Source organism: Ceratotherium simum, chromosome 16, assembly GCF_057802395.1.
Source record: "Ceratotherium simum simum isolate JZ-2026a chromosome 16, ASM5780239v1, whole genome shotgun sequence".
In the NCBI taxonomy this organism is placed as follows: Eukaryota; Metazoa; Chordata; class Mammalia; order Perissodactyla; family Rhinocerotidae; genus Ceratotherium; species Ceratotherium simum.
In genome coordinates this window covers 7,390,761-7,417,515 of record NC_141915.1, presented here as the reverse complement: position 1 = coordinate 7,417,515, position 26,755 = coordinate 7,390,761, and the positions used below count along the sequence as shown (strand labels likewise).

Sequence of the window (26,755 nt, the reverse complement as noted above, 5' to 3'; positions counted from 1 at the left end):
ACATTTTTCTCTTGTCTTTTCTTCACTTTTTAAAAAAAATAACATTTTATAAAGCAATAATTTTAATACAGTATTGTTGGGTATAACATGTATGTAGATAGATAGATTGATAGATATATATATGACAAAGATAGTACAAAGGAGGATTAGTCATTGGAGCAATATTGGGACCAAGTTTATGTATTCTACTGGAATTTAGTTAGTTCTGAAGATTGTAATAAGTTAAGATGCATATTATAATCACTAGAGCAACCACTAAGAAAATAACCTAAAAAATATAGTAAAAATGTCAAAGTAATTAAAACAGTACACTATAAACAGAGAAACATACCATGCTCATGGACTGAAAGATTCAACAGACTAAAGATGTCAATTCTTCCAAAATAATACACAGATTTCACAGAATTCCTATCAACAGCCTTGCAAGATTTTTTGTGGATATAGATAATATTATTCTAAAATTTGTATGGAAAGGCAAAGGAACTAGAATAGCTAAAATAATTTTAAAAAGGAAAAATAAAGTGGAATGGATCAGTCTACTCAATTTCAAGAAACACTTGAAGAAATATAGCTACAGTAATCAAGATTGTGTGGTTATTAGCAGAGGAATAGACATGTAGATCAATGGAACAGAATAGAAAACCCACAAAAAATACTCACACTAATATTTCCTACTGATTTTTTGACAAAGGTGCAAAAGCAATTTAATAAAGGGAAGAGAGCTTTTTCAAGAAATGATGCTGGAGTAATTGGACATCCATAAATAAATAAACAAAAGAACCTCAACCTAAGTCTCATCTTATATGAAAATTAACTCAAAATAGATCTTAGACTTAAATGTAACACATCAAACTAAAAAACATTTAGAAAAATAACAGAAAAAAATCTTCAGGACCTAGGGCTAGGAAAAGAGTTCTTAGACTTGATACCAAAAGCATAATCTATAAAAGAAAAAATTGATAAATTGAACTTCATCAAAATTAAAACTTTCATTCTGCAAAAGACCATCTTAAAAGGATGACAAAACAAGCTACAGATGAAGAAAATATTGCAAATCATATATCTGACAAAGGACTAGTATCTAGGATATAAAAAAACGCTCAAAATTTACCAGGAAAAATGCAAACAATCTGATTAGAAAATGGGCAAAAGTAATCAAGAAACATTTCACTGAAGAAGATATACAGATGAAAAATAAGCACATGAAAAGATGTTCAACATCACTAGCCATTAGGGAAATGCAAATTAAAGCCACAATGAGATATCACTACATAGCTATCATGGCTAAAAATGGCTAAAATAAAAAATAGTGACAACATCAATGCTGGCGAGGATGAGGGGAAACTGGATCACTCATTCATTGCTGGTGGGAATGTAAAATGGTACAGCCAATCTGGAAAACAGTTCGGCAGTTTCTTTAAAAATTACACATGCAACTACCATACAATCCAGCAACTGTGCTGCTAGGCATTTATCCCAGATACATAAAAAGACTTATGTTGACACAAAAACCTGCACATGAATGTTTATAGCAGCTCTATTTATAATATTGCAAAACCAAAAACAACCCAAATGTCCTTCAAAAGATGAACAGTTAAACAAACTGTAGTACATCCACACCATGGAATATTTACTACTCAGCAATAAAAAGGAATCAACTATTGATGCAACCAATTAACTATTGTTACAAATATGCAGCAACTTGGATGAATCTCCGGAGAATTATGCTTGATGAAAAAATCCAATCCCAAAGGTTACATACTGTATGATTCATTTATATAACATTCTTGAAATGACAAAATTATAGTTAATGGTTGCCAAAGGTTAATGAGGGGGTAGATCCAGGAAGGAAGTGACTATAAAAGGGCAACATGAGGAATCCTCTGAGTGATGGAAATGTTCTGTACCTTGACTGTATCAATGTCAGTGTTTCGGTTTTGATATAGTACTATAGTTTTGCAAAATGTTACCACTGGCTAAAGGGTACACAGGACCTCTGTATTATTTCTTATAGTTGCATTTGAAGCTACAATGATCTCAAAATAAAAATTTTAATTTTAGAAAATGATACAGTAAAGACAACATTTATTTTGCTCATCAATCTATAATTTGGGCAAGGCTCAGTGGGGCTAGCTCTTCTCTATCCCACATGTTTCAGCTAGGGCTGCTGGAAGGCTGGGGGCTGGAATCATCTGAAGTCTTGCTCACTCATGTGCCTGGCAGTTGATGCTGGCTGTTGATGGTTACCTTAGCTGGAGCTGTCAGCCCTTACATGTAGCCTTTGCACGTGACCTGGACTTCCTTACAGCACAGTGGCTGGGATCCACGGTTGAGTGTGCCAGAAGAGAGAGAGCCAGATGAAAGTTAGATCACCTTTTGCAACCTAGCTGTGGAAGTCATGCAGTGTTACTTCTGCTTCATTATGCACACCGAGGCAGTCACAAAGACCCTCCAGTTTCAAGGAGAAGGAGAATATACTCTATCTAATAAGGAAATGAGAAAGTTCTGGGAGAGCATGTAGGACTAGAAATATAACTGTGGCCATTTTTGGAAAATACAATGTGCCACAGTCTCTAAAGACTGACTATCTCTCTTCCAACTCTACAAGACTGCCCATAGCTACCTAGTTTACATGTCATGGATCCAGAATCACCTCTTTTATAACAATTCTTAATTTCTGGAGAAGGAGCTCTAACAGGCACAGGTTGAGTTAGGTATTCACATGTGGTCAAATCAGGATTGACCTAGAGTTTGGGCTGTGTGCAGAGGAGCAGGGTCATATCGTACAACTGTAGCAGAGGGAGAGGATACTTCAATGGAAGGGAGGACAGTTTTCTGAGCAGGAGAATTAGCCATCAAGATTTTAGCTGTCAAGACAATCCAGAAAGTGCCAAAGCACATAAGGTAATTTTTTTTAATGTATGCTCTTGTCAAGAGACAAACGTAAAACAACATGACACAGAAAGGTTAGATATAAAAAGATAGGCAAAGTTTATCAGGCAAATGCAAACAGAGAAAGCTGGGTGGGCAATACAGATATCAGACCAAGAGGATTTAAAGGCAAAAAAAGGCATTAAATAGGACAGAAAGTGTTATTTAATGTTGATAAAGAATATAAGCCACAAAGAAGACACAGGCATCATGAATCTTTTTGTGCTGAATAATGTAGCTATGAAATACATAAAACCAATTCTGTAACAGATACAAAGAGAAAATGACAGGAGCACAACAGTAGTGGGAGAGTTTAATGCACCTGCCTCAGTCTGACAAACTAAGTAGGCTAAGAATGAATGAGGATAGAGAGGAACTGAATAACGTATTCCATGTGTCTGATTTAATAGATATATGTCAATTTTGTACTCGACAAAAAGAAAATATACCTTTTCTCTAAGCACTCATGAAACAGTTGCCAAAACTGATCATATATAAGACCACAAAGGAAATTTCAAATTCCAAAAAGCAGAAATTGTACAGGTCCTGTTCTCTGACCACAATACAATAAAACAGAAAATTAATGGCACAAGTTCAAACCAACAAACCCAAACGCTTTGAAATTAACAACACTCTACTGTAGAGCTCTCGGGTCAGAGAGAATATCAAGGCTGCAATTACAGATCATTTAGGACACAAAAACAATGAACATTGCATAACGACACTCATGGGATAGTGTCAGGGAAAATTCAGAGCTAAAGACCTTATATTATTAACAGAAAAGAGTTAAAATAAATGGACTAAAGATTCAAGCCCAGAAATTAGAAAACAATAACAAACCAAACCAAAGAAAATTAGGAGGCAGGAATTAACAAATCCAAAAGCATAAAATAATGATTTGAAGACAAAAAAAAAAAAAAAAAGAACTGATTTGTACAAGAGGTAGCTCTTTGAAAAAGAATAATAATATGAATAAAGTGCTAATCCAGAAAACATTAATATAGAAATTTAAGAATGAGAAAAGGATATAATTTCATATATGGAGATTTTCTTTTGAAGGAATATTATAGTTTTAAGCTAATAAAGTTTAAAATGCCCAATGGATTTTTTTAAGAAAAACAGAAATTACAAATGGAATTTAGAATTAGAAAACTTGAATGAATCGATATGCCAGGAAAATGTTGCCAAGTATGAGAGGCAGTATGTATAATGATTAAGGATGTGAGATCTAGGACCAATCTGCCTGTGCTGGCATCCCAGCTTCACCTGTTGGGCAAATTATTCAACCCCCCCAAACCTCAGTTTCCTGAACTCTAATTTGGTGATGATAACAATATCTACCTCCCAAAGTTGTTGTTTTGCAGTCAATGAAATAACACAAGCCAGTCCTCCTAACAGAAGGACTCCCCAAAAGACACCAGGCATTTATTGACGCATTCCTTCAAACTTGCAAAGAACAGGTATTTTATATGCTATACGAATAGTTTCAAGGCATAAAGAAAGACGAAACTCTTTCATTTGACATTACAATCATTATCTTCATACAAAAATCTGACATGTTAGCACAAAAAAATATGACTTTCCTTTATGAATATATCTGAATTAAATAAAATATATGCAAATAGTATCCAGGGTTGTAATGAAAGAATAAGACACCAAAATCAAATAAAGTATTTCTCAGGAATAAATGAATGGTTCAATATGAGGAAATCTATCAGTCCACTTCATTGCATCACCAGGCAATTGGCAGTGTGTTGATCTAGAAACATTACATTTAGTTATTAGCCTAAGAAAATGAGACATGGCCAAAGATTTGTGTTCAAGGTTATTTGGGATAACATTACTGAACTTTTTTTTTTTTAATAATTTTATTTATTTTTTCCCCCAAAGCCCCAGTAGATAGTTGTATGTCATAGTTGCACATCCTTCTAGTTGCTGTATGTGGGATGCGGCCTCAGCATGGCGGGAGAAGCAGTACGTCGGTGCGCGCCCGGGATCCGAACCCGGGCCCCCTGCAGCGGAGCACGCGCACTTAACCGCTAAGCCATGGGGCCGGCCTCTGAACTTTTAAACAATCTAAATACACAATAATAGGAGAATGCTTAAATGTATATATATTAAATAAACATATTACACTTAAATTATATATACAAATATACCATAGAGTATTCTATAGAAAGGACTATTATGAAACCATATAAAATATTTCACAGAATATTTCAAAACATGAGAATATATTCAAGATACATTGTCCATTAAGTATAAAGAAAAGAGATTAAAAGTAGTATATATAGCATGTCTACATATGTGGAAGCTATCCATATTTATCTCTGTGTGTATGTGTACATATATGTATGAACATTTAGGTTGTTTCTTTTTTTTTGCTACTATAAAAATGCTGCAGTGAGTAACCTCACATATGTGTTATTTTGCACAAGTGTGAGGATCAAATCGCCATATTTGATTTCTCCATTTCTCCATGTTAAAAGCTGTAATCTGATAATCACTCATGCAAAAGGAAAAATGCAAAAGGTTATTCATTGCAATATTGTTTAAGTGTGTGTGTGTATGTAAACACACACACAGTAATTTATACAGGGAGGGAAACAAAAGGAAATATAACAAAATGTCACAGTGGTTATTTTAGGACAGTTTTGTGGGGGATTTTTGTGTTTTTTTTTTTTTTTTAAGGAAGATTAGCTCTGAGCTAATATCTGTTGCCAATCCTCTTCTTTTTTCTGAGGAAGATTGGCCCTGGGCTAACATCCATGTGCGTCTTCCTCTACTTTATACGGGACGCCGCCACAGCATGGCTTGACAAGTGGTGTGTCGGTCCACGCCCGGGATCTGAACCTGCGAACCCAGGGCCGCCAAAGCAGAGCGTGCTAACTTAACCGCTACGCCACCAGGCCGGCCTAGGACAGTTTTAATTTTCATCTTTATACTTTAAATTTTTTTCCTTAATGCCAATGTAGGAAAAAATCAAATGTTAGCAAAACATTTGAAGTGAGATTCAAACAAAGGAAAAGCACTCCACTTGTCTACAAAATACCTAATTCAAGACATTTATCCTGTTAGTAAACTCATTTGTAAAAAAAAATTATAAGAACTACTTCAAATAAGATACGTAAGGAGTTTCTTACAGGGTCTGGAAATCAGTAGGCCAATAGTACATATTCAAATTAAAATCACTGTGAGGATTAGTTTTTAAAAAATGTAGGTGAGAGTGTTTAGCACAGAGCCTGCAGCACAGTTGGTTACCAAGAATTATTAACCGAACATGAATTATTCCCCTTTCCTGGTGACACCTAGACTCTGAGATGGGAGATTAAAAGTGTTTCTCTCTCACTGCCGCTGTCCACCATTCAACATGGGTTCTCTCATTTCTTGTGACTATCTCTTTGAAGCTGCCATATTGCTTAAAAAACAAATAAACCAAAAGATAACAACAACAACAAAAAACAATGAAACTCGTTTTCTCCTTGCCTCTGGAGGAAAAGCAAAAAAAAAAAAATCTATCCTTTATCTCCCTTCCTGGAGTCTCTCTTCTAGCTTAAATCCAAGTCCAATGTAGAATTGATTCAACCTTTGGCAAATGGTTTTTCCCTGGATATAACTTAATATTCTGTCTTGGGAAGGGAGAATGTCTTCATGTGAGAAATTCTGGCTTACTGCCCAAATCCACACCCCACTGGATAGTGTCCATGGAGATAAACCATCCGATTTAAAATTCTGGTCTGAACCAAAAGAATGATGTAATGATTCCATTGGTATGAGAAAGTTTATCTGGTAGGAGTAAACAGGATGATTTATCTTAGAAATGACCAGAGACCGGAGCTAAGAGAAATCTGAACAAAATATATATTGTGGGCCTGGATTTAAGAGGTGGATATAGGAACAGGATTTGAGGATTCACTGGATATAGAGGATGAAGGGAGGGAAATAGTGAACGATGACTGAAGTTTCACATTCCAAGCCCATGGAATATTAGTACCACGGACAGAAGCTTGAGCATTGGAGAATAATGATGAGCTCACTTTGGGACGTAATGGTTTGGGCTAAGGGCAGGAATTTCAAAGAGATGTCCATAAGCAGTTTAAAATCTAACCCTACAGACCAGATGGACCTCAAGCTAGAGGTGTAGATATGAGAATCAACTTGGGCAAGAAGGCAGAGCCGAGGTCCTCATGAACACACCTGAGCCTTATGGAGCACTGGTATTTAAGAGACTAGAAGAGGAAAAAGGACCTAGTAAAGGAGCTGGAGAATGAGTATCCAGAGGGTGCAATGCCAAGGGTAGGAAAGATGGTTTCCATAACAAGACATAAGAAAATGGAAACAGATCTTCTAGCAGAGGATGGCAGAGCTGTAATCCATGGTTTAGATAAACTAAAGCAAAGATGTCATGCCTCCTCTTCCCCTTGCTTTAGTTGAAATTAGATGCATGCACTCATGAAAAACAAAGATGCAATGTTGAATTGAAGCAATAATGCAATGTTGAAGTGTGCTTTAGTGGTAAGCTGAATCTTCATTCAATTTTAGAAGCCCTTGGAATGCCTTGAACTCCGGGCTTTGGCAACTTTGACTTTATTAATTTTGTGGCTTGTTCAATCTATGTAGACGTTTGCATTATTAATTAAAATAAATGTTTTTGAAATATTGGGTTGTGTCATTTATAGGCAGGACAAAGCCTAGAACCCAGGAGTCCTGATCCCAGGCAGGGGAAGGTTTGCATCAGCTTGCTGCATCTCAGTATGCAGACACTTGTGTATAAAGATGGGGGACAAATTAAAGCCCCATATGGGATAAGCACCTTAAGTTAAGGCATCTTCTTCTGGGCTAACCATACCTTAACACCTTCCCTCCCCCAAAAAAAGGTTCTACTTCCCCTGCCCAGTTCCCCACCCTATGTGTGCATACTTGCCAAATGCCCCCTAATCTCCATCCTTCTCCTCCTCTACCCACCCCTGCCCAACAAAGCCTCTATAGCTAGTCAGCCAGATCCACAGATGTGGGTGGGTCACCATGGTGACAGAGGAAGCCCTGATGCAGAAGGAGAGAGACAGAAACAGCAGGGGAAGTTTCTTTGAGCCTAACACACTGCTCCCTGCCCTTCACTTTTCCAGGTCATCAAAAGGCCAGGGTTTTTTAGAAGTATTTCCTTCCACTCAAAGAAGCATATTAGAGGTCAAGAGAGGTGCTGTTGTTGTGGAGAGATGATGGAATGCTTGAACTCTTCATTAAAAATTTCTTTTCTATAACTTTCAGGTGATCATCAGTATAACCATCCGATTTTAAGCAGTGCTACCCAGACCCCTACACATGGTGAGAGATGATTGAGAGTGCTCTGCATTCCATCCTCATTTCAAGTGGCTCCATCCTGACTACTGAGGCCTGGCAGGGCATCAGACACATGGTCACTGACTCATTGAAGCTAAGGAGGTGTAGGGTGTCAGGTGTCCGCCCTCCTCCAGGGCCACAATGCCTCACTCTCACTTTTAGACCATTGTGCCCTTGGTGTTTCTGTCTCTAATATCAGAGTGATCTTGCGCCATGAAAGGGAAGGAGTGAGACCCTTTCTTAACCCATTCTCACTTGCAATCTAGATCACTTTTTACAGTCATAAATTCCATATGTTCACAGCAAGAAGTGAACACTCTCCGTTGCCCAAGGCTACTTGTGGTACCATTTACAAATGACATGAGACCTGGTAAACTATATCCATCCTCTTCAAACTAATTAAGATTTGATAAAACTCAAAACCAAACTGGGTGAGCTGAGCTTCCACTTCTTGGCAGGGGAAGAAGCTGAAAATGGTAGAGCACAGGAGTGTGAGCATAGTGCCGAAGGGTTGCCAAGCCACGCTTCCCTCTTAGGTTACAATATCCTCCCACCAGATCACAACATTTGGAACTGCAGAGAAAAACTATTTTTGATACCTGCTCAAGACTTGATAGAACATAAGACAGCCACATAAATTATGAACTATCAGTCATTCTTCTGTCTTTGCTGTGAAGGAATGAAAACATCATTAAATTTTAGTGAGAGAGAAACTCAAAACAAAGATAAATTCTACAGCTCACCGGGTAGAGAGACCTACAACTCTCATGTCAGATTATGTTCTGCTTCAGCATTGAAATTGAAGGGCAATATAATTAGGAGGAGAGAAGTGGACTCTTTTGATGTCCCCCTCCAGTGCTAGGCTTCTAGTGGAAATATGTGATGACAGCAACAGTTTAATAAGATGTGAAAGGGTCTGGGGTCTAGGAAAAATTAAAACTGGGAGAAATCAGAGAGATCAGTTAAAAAGAAGCTAATACCAGTGGTGATTTTGACAGCAGGAATGGAAAGGAGGGTTCTGATATGATACATTTTGAAGAAAGACTTGGGAAAACTTTGTTACTAACTGATGAGAATCAATTATGAGTAAAATGGAGAGCCAAGATTAATTAGAAGAATGGGGGGCAGTTATTAACACAATCTAAAGAATCAGGAAAGCAGCCAGTGTGTACAGGGGATGGAGTTGGTGATGGTGAGTTTAGATCTTGACAGCTAGAGCTAGATACAACCATAGGATATGCAAGAAAGTCATTAAACAGGCAGTTAGAAATGCCAACATGGAGTCTGGAGGGAGGTTACAGCTGAAGACGTAAGTTACCCTTTAGAAGCAGTAACAGAAGCCATGGGAGTAGGGGCAATCTGTTCAAGAAGGTTGAAAGAGAAAAGCAGAAGGCATGAGCAGACAGACTGGGGGATGCCCCTGGCGATGAAGCAGCACCAGGAAGAGGAGCCAGAAAAGGCAAGCAAGAAATGCCCCCCTTACTCAGTAACATTCTGAAAGAATAACTATGATCTGGTTTTCCCCAGAAGGAGCCAACATAGGCACAGCCTGTTAAATACAAAAGAGGGAACCGTTCTTCCCTCCTCCTCTTCCTGTCTTCTCTCTCCCACCTGGTGCAAAGAGCTGAACGCAGATGAGACTCAGTCCCTGCCCTTGAGCAGCTCACAGCCTAGTGGAAGCAGGGTTTTCTCTGCATCCCTTCTTTGGATGTTACACTTTTCCCAGGAGCTGGCAGAGTGACTATTAAGAAAGGAGGGAGCCTGTATCTACTTGATTAAGCAAAGAGCATTGGTTGGATCCTTATTTTGGGCCAAGCACTATGAAGGCATCAGAAAAATTGGAAAGCAAGACTCCTGCTGTCAAGGAGATTGTAATCTTTGGAGATCAACAAGACTAACTCAAGTCAAATGATTAGAGATCATGTAGACACTAAATTGGGTGGTATTGACTATAAGAGCAACAGGGGCTTAAAGACCAGATATCATTGTGGGCTGAAAAGATATGACATTGTCATAGCAAAGAGCCTTGAGCAAGGGGAGAATTTGGATAAAGGAAGAATAAGGAAGGGCACTGCAATAGGAGAGAAAGCATGAGCAAGAGGCCAAGGGCAATCAGGTGGAGGCAGAAGGCAAGGGAGAGCTGGCCTTGGCTCAGTGACATGTTTTGGAGAACAGTGTAGGGCAAGAGCATCCAGAAATGTTGCATTTGGAAATAGATGAGCTGAGTGATACCCTCGTTGGCAGTATGATGCCAACAGGCAGAAGGAAGTTTGTTCTTCTCCACCATGGCCAAAAATGAGGAAACAAGAGCTAAGGGATGGTGGCTATTACCCAGCTCTGGGTAGCAGTGCTCCCAGCTTCCTGCCCACTCCACTTCCTGGCATCTGTCCCAATCCATGCCAGGGAGGTTCTTTCTATGCAGCATGTTCTGATCTCACGGGGATGTAGAACATCCCCCACCCCCTCACATATGTACTGAGCTGCCGTGAACACCAGCTCATTGGCTGGGCTCCCCTGGCTCAATCCCCAGTTTAGGAGTGCCAGTGAAGGCAGGAAGGGATAGACAAGCTGCAAGTTCCCTGTGCTTAGGCTGCCCTTGGACCAGGCTAGGAGTGCTTCCCTTTGTCCCATGGTTCATAGAATTCCTGCCTTCCAGGGTTCAGCAATCTCTTTGCCAAGAGGGATGGGGAGCCACAGTCCTCTGATACATTTGTCCAAAGATAAAGCCTTCCAATTCTTGGGCGTCCCAAACCAAAGAGGATGGAGGGATGACATGGCCAAACGAGCGCCACCTAGCTATCTCACTCTGGGAATGGTACCACTGTTTCCCCAGAAATTACCTGTTGACTTCTTGCTGTGCCTCAAGTCAGTCAAGCACCAAGGCATGCTCATCTTCCTTCCCCAGATCTCCATTCCTTTACATCCTTCCATCTGCACAGCCACTCCTTCACCCAGACCTGCATCTCCTCTACCCTCACTCCTGTGCTATTCCTAATCTGGCCCCCAGAGCCCAGCCCAGCTCATTCACTTCATTAGTCATTCACCTCATCTCTCTTTCACCTTTTCTCTCATTCCTTCTCCCATTCTTTTTCCCAGGGCTGGCATTGAACAACATTCCCTTCTCTCTCTTTAGATTTTGGAATCTCAAGGTTCTACTTCAAGGGAAGGAGGGAGAAAAGGGGAATAATGCACTAAGCATTTTACCCACATTCTTTCCTCCAGCAGCTCAGAGATGGCTAAGGAGGCTTCAGAGAAAGGAATCGAAGTAAGAGGAAATGACTTTGTAGCTCCCAGTGGGTACTCAGGTGTGGGGATTAGAGAGGCCTAAGGCAGAAGGGGATGATGTGAGAAGTGAAATGACATCACAACAGTGTGGGTTGGAGTCTCAGTGGAGCTGGGTCTCAGACCCAGTTCTTCTATGGGTATGTAGAAAGACCAGTCACTGCCCCCCTCCTTCAAACCCAGATGTTTCCAAACCTGAGAACTAAATTTGCCTAAAGCTATTAGAGAAAGGACAGAACTTTCACACCTAAGTAGGTGATTTTATGACCCCCCTCAGCTCCATCAGGTTTACATTTTCATCAGACAGCACAGTGATGTGCTGGGAGAAAGAGTTTGCCATTCAAGGAAGGGCAAACTGTCATTGTTGCTAGTGGCAGCTAAAATAGCACCTACTGGAACTGAGCATGAGGGAAACTGAGTCACTAGCACCACCTGTGTCTTAGCACAGGAGGCCAGGAAAGCAGGATGGGGATGAGGCAGAAAGTGAAGAGATAGAACCTAGACCCTTCCCTCCTGCCTGCCCCAAACATTGTCCTCACTAACGCAATGCACCCCTCCTTCTCTTGCAGAGAAGCCACGGATGAACAACATCCTGACATCGGCCACCGAGCCCTATGACCTTTCCTTCTCCCGGTCCTTCCAGAACTTGGCCCACCTGCCCCCGTCCTATGAGTCTGCAGTGAAGACCCACCCCAGCAAGTACTCATCCCTGAAGAGGCTAAGTAAGTGGGGTTTTCCCCGGGTTGGGGTCTGCCTCTGGGGCTTCCACAATATCCTCCTGTGTCTTACTCTCTTGCCCTACATGTGAGGGGACCAGTGTAAAGTCCCAAGAACAAAGAACAAGGTGTAGCATGAAGACGAGAATAGACAAGCCACTTATTTTGTTCTTTATGGCCTGATTCCAATCTCCCCAAAGATAGAACAGAGGCCATGGAATCCTCAGATCCACATTGCCACGGGAGGCAATGCTTCAACTCATGCAGTAGTTTAACTGCAAGAGAGAGCCTTGCCCCAGCCCAACACTGTCTTGAGAACCCGAGACTCCCCTCGTCCCACACAGGCACCCCATTCCATCAGTTGAGTCCAGTTCATCAAGTGATCCCAGCTCTGACATTTGAGTCTGGAGAAGCTCTGGGGATTGACCGGTTTAAGATATTACAATGTCAAGAAGGTACCTGGTGGGAGAGCTCTTGTCTCTTGGCTTTCCAACCCTCTGACCTTCGGCCCCCATTCCCCATCAAATCTATTTTGATCACCACCCAACTTCAGGGCTGAGCATTTGCTTGAAGCTACAGGGTAACACACCCTGATAGAAGTTCAGCCCACGATTCCACATCAGCCACCTCCAAGGTGGAACGTTGAGTTTCTGTGGCTAGAGGTGGTGATTCCCAACGACCCGAGGAATCTGATGCATGCCCTAGGATGAGGGAATGTGACTCAGGAGGCAGGATCTACCCATCTGTGACCCTCTGGGAAAACTGAGGAGCAGTCAGCATTCCCACATTTTGCAGAGATCTAGAAGGCTGTCTGTTGGAAGCCTCATTCCTGACATTTGGGGTAGAGCAGGCTTGTGCGCGTGCTGGGTAAGTTCAAGGGTGCAGCAGGCAGTGTGAGCTTGGGAGGGCCTCCTGGTGGAGAGAAGGGTGGAGCATCTGAATGAGGTGCACATATAGGATCGTTCTGCCCTGCTCATGTTGTGGGCACAGGTGAAGTATGTGGAGGCTTGATTCTGTGGTTGTGTGGGGGTGGATGCCCATGTGGCAGCTTCCTGTGCATTGGCTGTTACTTCAGAGAAGGTGTCACTATGTTCCTAAGTTACCAGCTAAGTATTTTCACAAGTGCCTCCTAGTTGGAGCATCTTACTTGATTCTAGCAGAAGGCTGGTTCCGCAACCCAGCTTTCTTGGAAGGAGGCTCTGGACTTGGAAAGCTGCCGGCTGCTACTTGGGTGTTTCAGCAAGACCCGGGGAGCCATTCTGCGTCTTGACCATGGTGTGGTCGAAGCTGCTCTGGGGCGGGAGTTCAGGGGCCTGGGCTTGCCCTCCACTCTGCCGTGACCTCAACTTGCTGGGGACCTTGAGGAAGTCCCTTAACTCTTCACTACTCAAACTGGCCCACGGACCAGGGGCATCAGCATTGTCTGGGAGCTTATTAGAGATGCAGACTCTCAGGCCCACCCCAGATCCAGGAGGGCTGAATGAGAATCTGCATTTAAGAAGACCCCTGGGGACCGGTTTGCACATTCAATGGAGAAGCATTGCCTCCACCTGTCTGGGCTGCAGGGTCCTAGCTCAGTCCTGGCTGTGGTGTCACCCCAGCTGCCTTCTCTCTCTCTGTCTTTCCCCTGCAGCTGACAAGGAGGCTGATGAGTATTACATGCGGAGACGGCACCTGCCCGACCTGGCCGCCCGCGGCACCCTCCCCCTCAACGTCATCCAGATGTCCCAGCAGAAGCCGCTGCCACGAGAGCGACCTCGCCGGCCCATCCGGGCCATGTCCCAGGACAGGGTCCTGTCGCTAGAGCGGGGCCTGCCGGATGAGTTCGGCATGCCCTATGACCGCATCCTGTCCGATGAGCAGCTGCTCTCCACGGAGCGCCTGCACTCCCAGGACCCGCTGCTGTCCCCGGAGCGGACGGCCTTCCCGGAGCAGTCCCTGTCGCGGGCCATCTCACACACGGACGTCTTTGTGTCCACGCCCGTGCTGGACCGCTACCGCATGACCAAGATGCACTCCCATCCCAGTGCCTCCAATAACTCCTACGCCACCCTGGGCAAGAGCCAGACGGCAGCCAAGCGCCAGGCCTTTGCCTCGCGCAGACACAACACGGTGGAGCAGCTGCACTACATCCCAGGCCACCACACCTGCTACACAGCCAGCAAGACGGAAGTGACGGTGTGACCCCCAGGAGGGGCGGGCCACTGGGTGGGGCAGGGCAGGGGTCAGGAGGGGCCTGGAGCAGAGCTTCCAGCCCTGTACATCTCCTGTCCCTTGTCCCCTCCATAGGAGCTGGGGGTGGGCCAGCTTTGCCCAGAAAGCCATACTCCCGGGGGACACAGCCCGGTGGCCTGGCACAGCATGCTCAGACATGAGATCTAGAGCGATCGCTCTCACTCTTCCAGAAGTGTCAACGGGGAGTGAGGAGAGGGTATAGGCCCCAGTCTCACCCTCACCACCGTCACCAACTCCCTTGCAGTCCCATGTCCCCTCTCCCTCTCCTGGGGGCTCAGCTGCAGGTTCTGTCAGCCAAGAGACCCTGGCCTGACCCTGGTCTGAGGCTGCCTGGGTTTGAATTGGCCAGTGGGTACAGCTGACCCAATAGACTACTCAGTCTCCTTCATTTACCTAGAACCGCATCACAGAAATCTTCTAGTGCCTAAAAACTGCCTGCTCGCTCTCTCAGAGCCAGGGAGCTGCTGTGTCCATAAGCACAATAACGATTCTCTTCTGCCTGCTGGAACTCTCTGGTCCCCACTGAGTGGCCCTTCCTTTGCTGACACCTATGGGCCCCACCCTGGCCCTGTGCCCCTCCCCCAAGCCCAGGACAGGGAGGGGTTACCCCCTTCGGCTGCCTCCCCATTGCTGGGCACCTAGCCCAGTTCCAGCTGGCTGCTCCACCTACAAGGCTCCCCTGGCCTCTCCTCTGGGGGACTTTGCCCCTCCTCTAGCCCTTAATGTTTCACCCCTGAGTCCTCTGGCGCCTCACTCTAGCCCTCCCATAGGAGAGTAGCGATGGGGTGCAGGGACTTTTGGGGTGCCCTCCCCAGCAACCTGATTATCTCCACACTTCCTCTGGGCCTCTAGGTCTGAACTATGACCCGCCACTCAGGCCTGCCTTCCCCTCCCCCACTCTGCACCCTAGAGGGGTCTGCCCATGTCCAGAGACCAGTGGGTGGGGAGGGCCACTGTGATGCCCTGGGTCTCAGGGGCCCACCATTCCCATAATCCAGGGCTCCGCCTGTCTCCCACTAGGCACGTCAGGCAGGACTGAGGCAAAGGCTTCTAGAGAGGGGCAGCTCAGCCCCTAATCACGGAGGACCCGACACAGTTGTCCTGCACCTTGCCCGCTCCTCTCTCCCCACCGCTGCCCACATGCTTGGCCCCTTCTCTCTTTAGAACTGGCTCTCTCTGCCTGTTCCCCTTCCTCACCTCCTGTCCTCCTACAATTCCATTACTGTATCCTGGCTACTGCTTCTTCAGACCAGTGCCTCCTCTATATCAAAGGGACAGAGACCCATTAGCAAACACAAACAATGGTACTCCAGGCTATTGGGCTGGGGGCTACCTGGGCAGCTCCCCGGTCCCTCCCCTGCTCCAGGCAGATCCATTCCCTCAGCTCTGCTAGGGGACCACCCGTGCCAGCCCATCTTGGCCCTCTCTCTGCCTCCAACCTGGGGGGTGGGCGGGGTGTGACAGCGTCCTGGAGACAGTGAAATAAGCAGCATCCAATCCCCCAATACCAGAGCCCCAAGGAGAGGCTCCCCCATTCTCAGGGCGAGGGAACCTCCCTGGGCTGGGGCTGGGGGAATCAGCTCCAGATTATTGGCTGAAGGTATGACACTAAAAATGTGACTGTTGCTACAGTCAGACCCCAAAAGCAATGATCTTAAAGTGGGATTTTTAGCTTCCCCCAGTTCTCTATATAACATGTATGGCCCTGTAAAAGGGAGGTGGGGCAGACAGAACTCCCCAGTGTCAGCCCTGGGAAGTTTTAATCTAACCAAGTCCACAATCCACAGAGAAATCAATGGACTGATGCCTCTTACTTATTTCAAGAATTCCAAAGCTCTTGTCCCCACCCAAGGCTCACCATCACATGAGTCAGGAGGGAATTAAGGCTGAGGTGATGAGCACAGCCCTTAGCTTCCTCACTGGGGCGACGTCACTGGGACTGTGAGGCTGTGAGGACAGGAATAAGTCTTTGCTTTCCTCCCCCACAAACACATAAACCTTCTCAAGGGCTGGTCCCCAAGGGTTTATGAGCGTTTGTTCCAGAAGACGAGGCTAAGAGGGTTGGGCTGGAGGAAATCAACCTAAACAGAGCAGTTGGCCACTCCCAGAAACAAAGGTCTGTCTCTCACAGCTGGTCCCCTAAACCCCTGCACTCTAATCCAGCCCTCAACCAGTCTCATGGAGTTGCCTGCTGGTGCGGAGGGGAAAGGACATGGGTGGGTGAGAATCCTCTCCCCAGGTGTCCACACACACATACACCCTGAACCAGAAACCTGATCATCCCATGTCAGAGCATCTTCTTGGCACCAAGTTCTCCAGCCCTCAGGATCACGCTTCCACCCAGACTTGTCTGTCTGTCTCAGGGCTTGTTTGATTGGTTGATTCCCAAACACGTCTCATCCCAGCCTTACCGCTGTCTGGTTTAAAACCTTTGTTGCCAGCTGGATCAGAAAATTCTACCTGAACTCTTATTTCTTTGAAATGCTTCTTCTGCTTCACCCTTGGCTCTGGAAGGAGGGAAGGAAAGAAAGAAGGAAGGCAGGGAGAGAAAAAGAGAGAGAAGTCTACAAACTTGTTCCAATTCAGTCCCTCATTTCAAAATCTGTAAAATTATGTCTCAAATGGGACACAGAAATATCATTTATTCAGTCGCCCCATCCATGTTTGTAGAACAAGCAAAGCCGCATTACCAGATAAGTTCATGTAGCAGATAAGAGAGGGTTCTGGGGCTGGAAAAGATGTCTTGACTTCCAGCCCCACCAGGCTGGTGTCCTCTACCACACATAGAAGGGCCATGCAAGTCCTGCAATGCAAGTCCTCTCCCTCCGCAAGGGAAGCCCTAAGCGCAAACTTGCCCTCTGCTTGTTTTGTGCTTTGTGCGAGTTTCCATTGCTCTGATGGGAATGGACGGGGCTCTGCGCAGGTTCTCTCCGGCCCTGAAGGTTCTTGCGGGTCTCCTTGGCCTTCGATGGCAGAGAAGCTCTTAGAATCGCTCACGCACTGCCACCTTTCCTGTCCTGCTTCCTCCAGTTCACTCTTGGCTCCCTGAGTTCATAAGTCACAAAGGCTTTCCCAAGAATTCCTTTAACCCCCTAACTGGGCTTCTGCCCTCAGGGATCCCCAGTGTAATGGGCGATGGGTCTGCCTTCTAGAAAGTTCCAACCTTTCCCTAATTCAAATTTCTCCTTCCCTCTTTCTACTCTCACACCCTGAAACTCCTGTCTTAACCTCAGTATTCTATGCCAGTTCATTCTTTCCTTCCTCTCATCTCCCTGGCCCTGCCTTCTTCCTCCATTCCTAATTTCTTTTCCTCAGTCCTGCTATACTCTCTAGTTCTACAACTTAGAGATCTCAACGAAAACAATCAAAAGATGAGACATTCTTCAGGTCTTCTGTTTGCCTCATTAGTTTATCCTTCACCTTCTACCCCTATGAGATGATAGCCCTGAGCATGTAGCCAAGGGCTCTTCCCCTCTGATCTTTGAGAGAGAAGGGAGAGAAGCTGTCCTATTAGAAGCATCATGGTTCAAACATCAGTTTTGGTTCCTACAGCTGGTGAGTCTCCTGAAGCTGCTGCCCCAGCCTGCCACTAGCCCAGACGCTCCTGCTCTGGCCAAAGAGTCATATCCTTGAGGGCTTTCTGCCTCTGTTCCACCTCACTTAACGCCTGTCCTGCTTGTGTGTCACACATCCCCTTTTGGCCCAAAAGATTGGAGAGCCTCATGACTCTCTAAGCATGGAGAAATATCCATTCTAATAACCCTGCACCAAATAATGCATTTTCTTCAGAGAAACCTTGTCTGCCACCAACATTCCATCCTCAGATTCCATCCACGGCCACTGTGGACTTGACCGGAGATAATCCAAAAGGGCTGCCAATGACCTGGACCCTAGAAAGCACCTGCTCTGGGAAGAGTTGACATGTTACCTCCCACATACATTCCTCTACCATCCTCCCCAAACCTGGGAAACTTTGCTCTGGAGTATTTTCAAGGAAGTTCGTTGTGTTTTAATGAAGTATTTTTCAGGGTTCAAATGATATTTTTATAAATGCAGCATTTTAATGACAGAGTCGATATGAAAGATATGTCTTCCTGGGCTCTATATTTGATTTCAGAAGGCAGCATACTACAGGAAGAAAAAGCACAGGGCTGAGGCTCTTGGAGACATGGCTTTGGCCCTGGCTTTGTCTCCATCTTGCCATGTGACCAAGGCTGAGTCACGTTCTTGCTCAGTGCCTCAGTTTCCCCATATGTAAAACAAGGGGCTTTGACTAGATGAGCTCTGAAGTTTCATCCAGCTCCTACATGCTAGGGCTTTCATTCTCCATTGGCACACCCTCCTTTCTTCGAATTCCTCCCCACCTCAGCTGAGCTGCACACATCTCATTATGCCTGCCCGAAGGCGATGTCCTCAGATACCCTAGACAGCCATCAGACTCCTCACTAGAGTCTGGGGTGGGCCCCATGGTCTCAGCCACCCAGGGATGCTCTCATATCTGAAGGTGTAAGGGCCTACCCATTCAATAGGTCACCAACCATGTGTCATGGAAGGCCTCTCATATAGTCACGCCTAAATCATCCTGGGTGTCTGTGTCATTGGGGAATTCTGAATTTGAAATTTTCATTTTGATGTGGTCCTTAAAGCTGGAGGGAGGCGGTTCCAATTTCAGAGATGGAATGAGCTGGAGGAGAGAGGTCCAGAGGTTGGCCCACAAGGGCATGAAGTTTGTATTTGAGGGCAGCTTGGAAATGCATTCCAAGCCACAAAGGCTCTGTGTAGCAATGGATGTTATCATATCCCACTCCAGAACTTGTGTCCTGAAGACCGAGTCTGGACACTGGGCTCCATTCCAGCTGGAGGGGGAGGAGGCATCAACCCCTGGGCTGCTAGGAGGTGGACACTCCCCCATCCTAGTAGCTTTCTAGCCTCTCCTCATGACACTACCGTCCTCCCGGTGAAAGCTTGTGAAGCAAGAATTTCGAATACAAGTCAGTATCATCAAACTCATCCTGTAAATCGGCAAACATATCAACCTTCCATCAGTCAGAGAAATAACATTATATGTTTCCTTGATATCCTCCCACCTGAGGGAGAGGAAGGACCCTGCTCAACTTTGCTCTCCATTCCTGCTGTGACCCTGGAATGCCACTCCATGGGAAGACTCATTCATTTGCTTCATAGTGGCAAATATTCCTCTAGTTCTATAACTCAACTAGATATTTTGTAGTAAAGAATTCTTGAAATTCTCTAATAAAAAGCAATTCTTACTGTAATATTTTTAGTTTGGGGACACAATTTCCTAAGGGGGGATTAATGAACATTTTTACGCATTAGCCCAATTTATGGATTCCATGTTTATTATATGGTAGTACTGATGAAAAGTACCTTTCTATTGTACCTTTGCACAGTTTCTTCCTTCCTCATAAGTAAGCTTCATGATGAGCAGTGCTCTTGTAACTGCTGCTTCATACAAATCTCATCATTCTACTTACCTGTCAAAGCACATTCTATATGTACTGTAAACAGCTATCACTTTAGTAAGATTTAGTCTTAAGGATTTTTCCACTTTTGTCAGTAACAGATATTTATGGATTAAAAAAATAAAGCTGTTTCAACATAACTTGTGTCTCAAAGTAGCCACGTGCTTTCTTATACAAACACAGAGCCAAAACAAAAGATAATTAAAAATCATGAAATGATGTAGAAGATCATTGGACATGGGGGCAGAAGAGGGATTGACTGCAAATGGGAATGAGGGAAATTTTAGGGTGATGGGAGCATTTTAAAACTGGATTATGGTGATGTCAAACTGTATACATCAAACTGTATACTTACCACAGGAGAATTGTATGATATGCAAATTAGACCTTAATGATGCTCTTAAAAATGGTGAACAAAAGGAATGTAGGAAGGTAGGCGTAGTAAGACAAGTGCCAGGATAAGGTATACCAATTCAAAGCAGAATTAGAAGTTATAACTTTGTATCCATATTCATCTATTCTAGCACTATTATTCTTGGACATTAGGTCTTAATTTGGTTTTAGAATTAGTTCTTGTAGTTACCATGGGGGATTAGAGCACAGGTGGTTAAATATCCACACCATTTAAACCAGAGAATCAAGTTGCACCATGAAAATTGATTTAGATTTGGAGTCTTGCTCAAGACTCTCTTTCTCTGGACTCCTCTTTTATATTATTTTCTTTGGCACATATTCACTTTTGCTGCTAAGGTCATCCGTTGTTCTGTGTTTCTGAATTTTCACCATAACCTAGATACTGGTGGGCTCAAATTCAGCAAACAAACTGTTGCCAAACAGGACATGGTCTTCAGCCAACTTCAGCACCTCCATAGTTCCTAGAATCCACAGTCATACTCTCTCACCAACTGCCCAACTGCTTTGTAATTAAAACTGTTCTCCTTGGATGCATTGAGCTTATATTCAAAAATCCTTTTATCTCCTGCCAATGGCACTCTTTACCTAGGACAAAGTTACAAACCTGTTTACTATTCTAATACATAATAACACATAACCACACATATTCTGAAATGTATTTTGCTTTCTACAACAATCTTTATTACAGTACATTGTTTCCAAGTCATAGAGTCTCTAACCCAGGATGACTCATAGCAAGTACACACTCATACACACACACACACATACATGCACAAACACACACATTACAAGCATAGGAAAGCTTCATTAATCTATATTCACTATTGGAAGAAAACCCAAGTGAAAACAAAATTCTGAATTGGAGAAATATATATTTTTTTAGAGAAGTGCAATTTAATTACAATGCTTAAACATACATATAGGTTGCTTCCAAGTTATTGTGAATAACGCTGCAATGAACACAAAAGGGATAATTCGGCACATGTGTGTGGTGATGGGTTGTAATTAGTATTTGGGTGGTGAACATGATGTAATCTATGCAGAAATAGAAGTATAATGATGTACACCTGAAATTTATACAATGTTATAAACCAATGTTACTGCAATAAACAAAAAATTTTAAAAAAAACATACATATAATGACTAAATTAGACTAGCAACATGTTCTCTAATAGAAAATCTCAGGAAATCTTCCTTATTGAACAGATAAGAATAATGGGTAATTAATAAAAAAATGGTCAAGAGGTATGGATCAGAGAGTTTTGAACATGCTTTAAAAGGTGTTTCTAAAATACTTTAAAAGATTCTTCTCTTAAGTAGGCTAAATATCCCCCTTTAAATATCATTAACTCTTAACAATTTCTTCAACTTTTTCTCTTTGATTCTCAAAGGTAAACCTCAATTTAGCTTCTATCACAGTTGACACTAATTCCAAGTTGGTGAGACCTGAATAAATGAGGTCTTAATATACCATCAATAACAAGCAAAGGACAGAGAAAACTCACGTTGGAAGCATTGAGATGCCGATATCGGAGTGTCCGATAGCTTTTCACCTTCAATGTCACTTTGGACATTGATCTTTCTCCTCTCTGGTTGAGCTGAGAAGGAAGCACAAAACCACTAGGGAGGAGTAAGAAAGATTTTCCTTCAAGAGTCTAAGAAGAAAACCAAGGACACTCAGTGGGAAAATCACAAAGAGCAGAGGATGGGAATGAATGCTTTGAACATTCCAGAATGAGGGAATCAGTAACTTTTACATCATGGATGTGTTGGCCAATGTCATTTCTGGGCCTTGGTTTCTTCATCTGTAAAAGTTGGGTATTAGACTCAAAGGTTCTTACCACATCTGATATATCTTATCACTGAATTATCACAAAATAATACTCAAATTATATCTGGGCTTCTAGGTAGCTGAATGAACTTGTGAGTAACCCATCCTGCTGTCTTACTTGGTCCTGCCCATCTCGACTTTCCCATCCCCTGAGAATAAGGTGCAAAGAGCACTGGACTGGGAGCACTGGACTGGGAGCGCTGGACTGGGAGTCACTTGTTCATTATACCAGCTCTGCCAGTATTTTGCTGTGTGACCTTGAAAGACTTATTTTTCCTCTTCAAATCTCGATTTTCTCATTTAAAACAAAATGAGTGGGCCAGATCATTCTAAATCTCTAAAATCCTTCTCAGTACTTTTAGTCTCTGCTTCTGTAACTTTTTTAAGACTTTGCAGGAGTTGGTGAGCTCACCTGGTACTATTCATGGCAGAAGGGTAGGGTGGGAGGGTAGAGTGATGGGAGGGAAGGAGAAAACCCTTGGCTAGAGCCACTGCTTATAAGATAGCATCTTCCCGGTTGCCAGCTTATCTACCCTATGTCAACAAGATGGCTATAAAGGAAGAAAAAGTATTAAGCTAAATGAAGAAAAAGGTCCTTGGAAAATTGCCTCTTCTGTTTAACTTAACTTTTTGTGATTTCCCAAAATCAACAACTTATCTGTTAAAAAAAAAAAATCCCAAAGAACGCATTTTCACAGAAAGTTCTCAACAGTTCATTATTTTACTGTTTGCCCATAGAAATAGATGTATGTTTTAGGACCATGGCTCACTCCACAAAGAGGAAAGAAGTTGTTTTGCCTCCAGCCTCAATCTTAATCCCAAATCCAAGTTCTGGAGCTATGTGTCAAATGTAAAATACTAGGACCATTACCCTCATTCCCAATTGTGTATACCTTAATGATTCTTTCTTTGACCATTTGTAAGAGCTACTCCTGCTGGTTCATCACAGCAACCATGGAGAAGACAACCTTTGCTACCTAAGGGGTATTGGTCATACATCAGTCTTCATTTTAGACTCAAAGAAAACAAAAAAATTGTTATCTAATCCAGCGCTACTCAAAGTGTGCCCACAGAGCAGCAATATCAGTACTCCCTGGGAGCTCACTGCAATGCAGATTGCCAGTCCTCACCCCAGACTTACTGAATCAGAATCTCTAGGGGCTCTAGAATTTGCCTTTTAACAAGATCCTTAGGTGACTCTATGCACATTAAAGTTTAAGAAGCACATCGTTCTGCCTTTTTTTTTTTTCAGTTTTGAAATTCTATAACTCTATGATAAGAATAAAGATTTGGAATTTGGGGGATCAGAGTAGCCTTGATCTCTGTAGCCAAACAATATTAGGAAACCAGCTTCAGTGAAGAGGTTAGAACAAAACTGATTTTACAGAGGATTAAGTATTTAGGAAATGAGGAGAAAGCTGAGGCAGAGTGTATAAAATATCTATAGGAAAGTTTAATAGAAGAGAAAATATGTGACTTTTGGAAAGAATCATAGAGTTGAATGAGAATTTTTAAAGATTACACAAACATGAGTGTGTTAAAATTTGAAGAGAAAGAAGAATTGGGTAAGGATGTGGATACAGAACAAGATCCACTCCCTTGGGCATAGGAGGAGTACAGGAGGAGGAAGAGCTGCTCCTCAGAAACTTCTTAGGAAGGCAAGATGGCGGCCATTGTGAGATTAGGAGAAAGGGCTGCTCAGGGAGGTTTTCCTGGAGGGTCTCAATGATCTTGGCAATGTATGATGCAGAGTCATTGAATCAGGCAAGATAGGCTGAATTATGCTATGGTAATAAACAACTCCCAAATATCCTTAAAACAACAGAGGATTATTTTTCACTCCCCCTCTGTCATGGATCAGCTGGGTCTTCTGTTACACTTCCTCATCCTTACTCAAGGGCTCATAGATAGCTAGAGCAGCCACTATCTGTAACATTGCCTGCCACCACACCAGAGGAAAAAGAGAACTCTGGAGGGTCTGGCAAGGACAATTAAGTGGCAGCCTAGATGTGACACACATCACTTCCGCTCAAATCTTCTTGGCTAGATCTGGTTACACAGTCCCACCCCACCAGAGGAGAGCCGGGAAGTATGCTTCTACAATGTTCCAGGCAGGTGGGAAGCATGAAATACCCAATGAGTAGCATCAATGACCACCACAGTTGCCATGTTGTGAGCTACGGACTGGGAATTTACAGAAGCAAATGACCCCTCCTCTATCACTGTAGCAAAACTATCATAAGGTTCTCACTTTTTAAAGCAGGTAAAACTTTTCTGCAGCTGGTTTATTTTATATGGAGCCAGTAGTATGTCCATTTCCATTTCAAATTTGTTAGTAGACATCTTAATCAGGAGTCATTTGGTTACAAGAAACAAAAACTCACTTAAAGTAGTTGAGGCAAAAAATGAGAGTACCATTTATTATTATGATGATGATGATTATTATTAGATATAAAGGCATCTCATAGGATCTAGGGCATGAATGTATAACTGGGTCTCTCCAAATCCAAGAAGCTGAAAGTCATCCAAAACCATGGTAACATTCTCTCTGTAGGTGGCATGGACTCATTTCTTTTTTTCTGCAAATCTCTAATCCTCTTTGTGTGGTTCCTTTCACACAGTCAAACCTGACTGAAATGACATCTTTAGCAATTGAGTCTGCATAATCTCCCAGGTCCGACCCTTATGGGTAGATGACACAATCTGTTTGTGCCTCAATTCCAAAATTCCTGGGAGAAAATCTGAAAATCGCTATAATGACTCCCTTCGTGTATCAGTTATCTTTTCCTGCATGACAAAACACCCCAAATTTAACAGCAGAACCACAACAATTATTTATTGTTGTAATCTCTCACGATTCTGAGAGTAAACTGAGCTCAGCCAGACAGTTCTCACTCAGGGTCCCTTATGTTGTTGCAGTCAGAGGGTGGCTGAGGCTGGAGTAATGTCCAAGGCTTCCTCACTCACATGTCTGGCTGTAAATGCTAGTGTTGGGGGACCTCAACAGGGGTTATCAACTGGAACCCTTACATGAGTCCTCTCCTTGTGGCCTGGGCTTCCTCATCACATGGCAGCTGGGTTCCAAGAGCAAGTCTCTGGAGATAGGAAAAAAGAGAGGGAGTGGATGAAAGGGAGATATTGAAAGGGTGATCCAGGAGAAAGCCACATCATCTCATGTGATGTAGCCTCAGAAGGCTACACAGCACATTCTCTGGGTCGAAGAATCACAAAGTTCTGCCCAGGTTCAAGGGGAGGGCACGCAGACTCCACTGTCTGAAGAGAGTATAGCAAGGTTACATTGTAAGAAAAGTATGTCGATGGAAGATATGCCATCCTTGGAAAATGCAGTCAGCCACACTTTGGGTCAAGTGTCTATCCCTGGTCCCATAGCTGTGGTCAGGGAAGCTTGGGTCACATACTGCAAAACGGTGGCAATTGTCCACCCCTGGAGTTGTGGGCAGATTTCAGAAAATGAAGTGTAGGATAAGCCTATACATTGAGCAGCCTCTTTACAGTGGGACATCCGTGAAGTGTTGAGAAAGCATCCCACGAACACAGCATCTGCTCTACAGTTCCAAACTTAGGACTCCAGAGAAGATAGTGAACAGGACATGCAAACAGTGGATTCTGTGAAATCACATTAAAATATTTCCCTACAACAGGGTGATGATTTTAAACTGTGGTGGGTTTTTCCCCCTACTCTTTTCCCCCTACTCTTTTCCCCCACATTTCAAACAACGACAGTAACCCTCCATCCGCTCTGCCCCTAGGGAAAGGTAGAGACCAGAGGAAGAAGTCTTTGTTCAACCTCGACTTTCAAAGTTGACTTTTGTCAAGCTCCTAGGAGCAAAAAGAGGAAAGAGAGTGTTTTCTTTGATATTGAAAGCTGACCTTTGAGTATCAACGAGCCAAGCTTGATAAGAAACCGCAGAGTAGATTGTGTACAGGATGTGGTAGAGGAGCACTTCCCTGCTATACAGGACAGAGAGAAATACCTTCCTGTACTGAGAGAAGAAATTCAGGAAGAATCAGAGAAGAGAGTTATACATATGTATCTCTGAGAGAGCCCCAACCCTGGTCACCACCATGGGGTAGGCTGGTAGGGATGGGGGAAGGGGGGAGGTGGACAACAGAATCCTCCAGATAGACTGGAGGATCTGAGGGCAGAACTTGGACTTCTGCTCAGCTTCCTGCCTTGAACTCTGGGAGGAAAATTCCTGATGAATGTTCCATGCCCACATATAGTAGGCATGGTAGCACGGAAATGGTAGCCAGACAGGTCTACACAGAGTGAGCCCCTCTCCCACCTTGAACTCCAGGCCCCCAGCCCCCAAGCGATACCCAGAAGACAATGAGTGCCCTAGTTAGGGATCTGAAATATATCTCTGAAGACTGGGTATCTCGGGGCTCACAATAGCAGAGAGCCACCACTACTGAGAAATAAAGACAAGCACAATCTGCATATCTGAGTTACGGCTATATACACCCATATCCTGAGACCCAACATCTTTCAAGGGTGGTTC

At 43.7% G+C, this 26,755-nt stretch overlaps 1 protein-coding gene and 1 long non-coding RNA gene across 5 annotated transcripts in view; one reads left to right on the top strand and one right to left on the bottom strand.

Moving 5' to 3' along the window:
- SHISA6 (shisa family member 6) overlaps positions 1–20,127 on the top strand; it is a 290,024-nt gene extending 269,897 nt beyond the window's left edge. For 2 of the 4 annotated variants that reach the window (XM_087440416.1, XM_014789497.2), the window contains 3 exons: positions 8,200–8,256; positions 12,123–12,275; positions 13,903–20,127. In XM_087440416.1, the coding sequence (XP_087296542.1) occupies positions 8,200–8,256; positions 12,123–12,275; positions 13,903–14,453 (761 nt within the window). In that variant the 3' untranslated portion in view covers positions 14,454–20,127. The remainder of the gene's footprint in view (positions 1–8,199; positions 8,257–12,122; positions 12,276–13,902) is intronic. The other 2 variants (XM_087440417.1, XM_087440415.1) reach the window with 1 other exon arrangement.
- LOC147914876 (uncharacterized) overlaps positions 1–26,755 on the bottom strand; it is a 138,440-nt gene that overhangs the window by 94,522 nt on the left and 17,163 nt on the right. The window lies entirely within an intron of this gene.